The sequence below is a fragment of the Morus notabilis genome, unplaced genomic scaffold (genome assembly GCF_000414095.1).
Source record: "Morus notabilis unplaced genomic scaffold, ASM41409v2 Scaffold7485, whole genome shotgun sequence".
Taxonomy (NCBI): Eukaryota; Viridiplantae; Streptophyta; class Magnoliopsida; order Rosales; family Moraceae; genus Morus; species Morus notabilis.
Genome location: NW_010362416.1, coordinates 2,807 through 5,166, shown reverse-complemented (window position 1 = coordinate 5,166; position 2,360 = coordinate 2,807). Strand labels below are relative to the sequence as shown.

General features: G+C 42.9%; 2 protein-coding genes across 2 annotated transcripts; both read right to left on the bottom strand.

The window, feature by feature from the left end:
- Positions 1–431: 431 nt before the first annotated feature.
- On the bottom strand, positions 432–2,096 carry LOC21384180 (mitogen-activated protein kinase kinase kinase 17). Its single transcript, XM_024168064.1, has one exon. The coding sequence runs from the start codon at positions 2,056–2,058 to the stop codon at positions 1,093–1,095; it is 966 nt and encodes a 321-aa protein (XP_024023832.1). The 5' UTR covers positions 2,059–2,096; the 3' UTR covers positions 432–1,092.
- Positions 653–1,024, bottom strand: LOC21384181 (protein RALF-like 34; the record flags this gene model as incomplete). The annotated part of the gene is made up of 1 exon (XM_024168065.1): positions 653–1,024. A coding segment is annotated over exon 1 (372 nt), but the record flags the coding sequence as incomplete, so codon positions are not given.
- Positions 2,097–2,360: the final 264 nt, after the last annotated feature.

The window sequence follows — 2,360 nt, the reverse complement described above, 5'->3', positions numbered from 1 at the left end:
TTTTACTGTAACAAAACTCAAATTTTAAATTCAAATTGGTAAAGTGAACGGGCCTAACTCCCCGTATTGCTCTTATTTGCATTTTTGTTCACACATATTAGAAGCACCCCTCTGATCTACACAACCAGTTGCACTTTTCTTATTTTTAGCACGTATTTTATTCGATAACCCAACTGACTACTAAGCGATTATCCGACATATTCTTGTCATAAAATTTCACTGTCAACAATTATGAATCAATTTCTTATGTATTAGGCAGATCTTAAAAGAATGCTCTGCTAAAAAAAAAAAAGTCCAAGTGTAAGCAAAAGAACGACAAATTTTTCAGCATTTTATATAGAGGAAAAAAAAGGGAACGTGGAGATCTAGCAAATATGTAAGATAATCAAATTTGGACAAATGAAAAAAAAAATAATGCACATAACAAAAAACAAATCTATGAACACATTGTCTAATATCACATTGCAAAGATACCAACAATACATGACCTTATCTTACGTCCACTTTCACAGCAACAAAATTGTACCTTCCATAACATAATCACCACTGATACTACTTTCATTCCTCATCTCAACAAAGAGAAACGACACAAACTCAGATATATACATACGAAAATTATTATATATAAATAAGAAGAGAAAAGACAACAAACGACATCAAAATCAGCGTCGGCAGCGAGTGATTCTGGAGCAACCTCTGGTGGGTGAACTGGGCCTCTGGCTTTGAAGAAATTGTGGGTGTAGTTAGATCTGCCGGAGCGAGGCAGGCAAGGGATTTTGTTCGCCGACAGAGCTCCGTACGATATGTAGTACCTCGTCGTACCTCTCCAGAACAGAGATCTCCGGTCGACGAAGTCGCCGTCGGCGAGCTCGTCGTAGAGCAACATTGTCGTCGGCCACTCCATGGCGTCGCTCATCAGCTTCAAGCTCGTGTCGTCGAGCTGAGTTAAAGAGGAACTTCCCAAGGTGACGAAGATTGTTAGGAAGAAACAGAAACAGAAAAGCTTGAGAGAAGAAGACGCCATTGGAAACGTCTAGAGAGGGAAACAAGAGGAAATGAGTAGTGAGAGTTTGGAGGTTTTGGTGTCTAAATCTATGGCAGATTTTGGGGGGGAAAGAGATCAGGAGAGGGAGAGAGGAGACAGTGGACAGGGATCACACGGAGGAGTGAATTGACGCGAGCCTCGATTATCGCGTTACCACTCTTTGGGCACTTTTCTGCCAGGCTGAGTACAGAGTTGAGTACAGGGTTCAATCTCTGTACTCGTCTTTTGAAATACGTGTGGTTTAGAAGCATCTCAGCCGTCCATCTCTCCGCCGGATCTTTAAGGAAACACTTTCTGAGAAAATCCTTCCCTTCCTCGGAAAAATCCGATGGAATTGCGGGCTCTTCTTCTCCGCCGATTCTGATCAACAACGGCCAAACACTCGCCCCCGCCTTGTGGTCCCACACCGGCTTCCCGGTCGCCATCTCCGCCACCGCGCATCCGAGAGCCCAAACGTCGCACGGCGATTCATAAACGTTGTCGTTTACCGACTCCGGCGACATGTACAGAGGAGTTCCTCTTATCTCACACTCGTTGACTTTCGTCGCCATCTCTTTCGCGAGCCCGAAATCGGCGACCTTGGCGGCTCCGTTTTGGAAAACAAGGATGTTCTGAAGCTTAATATCGCAGTGGACGAATCCTTTCGAGTGAATGAATGAAAGCCCTTTTAGTATCGATTTCGTGTGGCGGCGAATTTCCAATTCCGACAAACGACCGCCCTGGCTCTTGACTCTGTCTGCCAAGCTTCCTCCCGAGGCGTACTCCATTAAAAGATTGTGGAACTCCTCGCCTTTTTCGACGCTCTGTTCTTCGCCGAAATATCGAATGATTTGGGGGCAAAGTCCAATCGTATCGAGCACTCGCTTCTCGTTCTTCAACGAAGATGAACAACAAGCTTCCGAGGATTTGACGGCCATTAGTGGAGGGAATTGAGAAGATGATTTTGTGGGTGTTGCTTTGCTGATTTTGGCGAAGCTTCCATGGCCGATTTGTTCTCCGCGAACCCACTCCATGAGTATTGAGAGAAAGAAGAAAGTTTGTTTTGCTTGGTTTGCTAGGTTCGAGGAAAAGCAGAGCGGCCCTGTGTCAAAAATATCTTTTATCTTTTAAGTTATTGGCACAAATAGTCCTTCATTTATTTAGTAGGTGACAATTTGATCTCTAATTTTTTTTCTTGACAAATTAATCCTCATCCTTTTAAAATAGGTGTAATTTAATTATTTTTGTCAAGATCTGTCTAAAAATTAACGGAAAAATACACTTTATCTATCATGTGACCATCTTTTTCACTAAAATGATTGACATGTCCACAAAG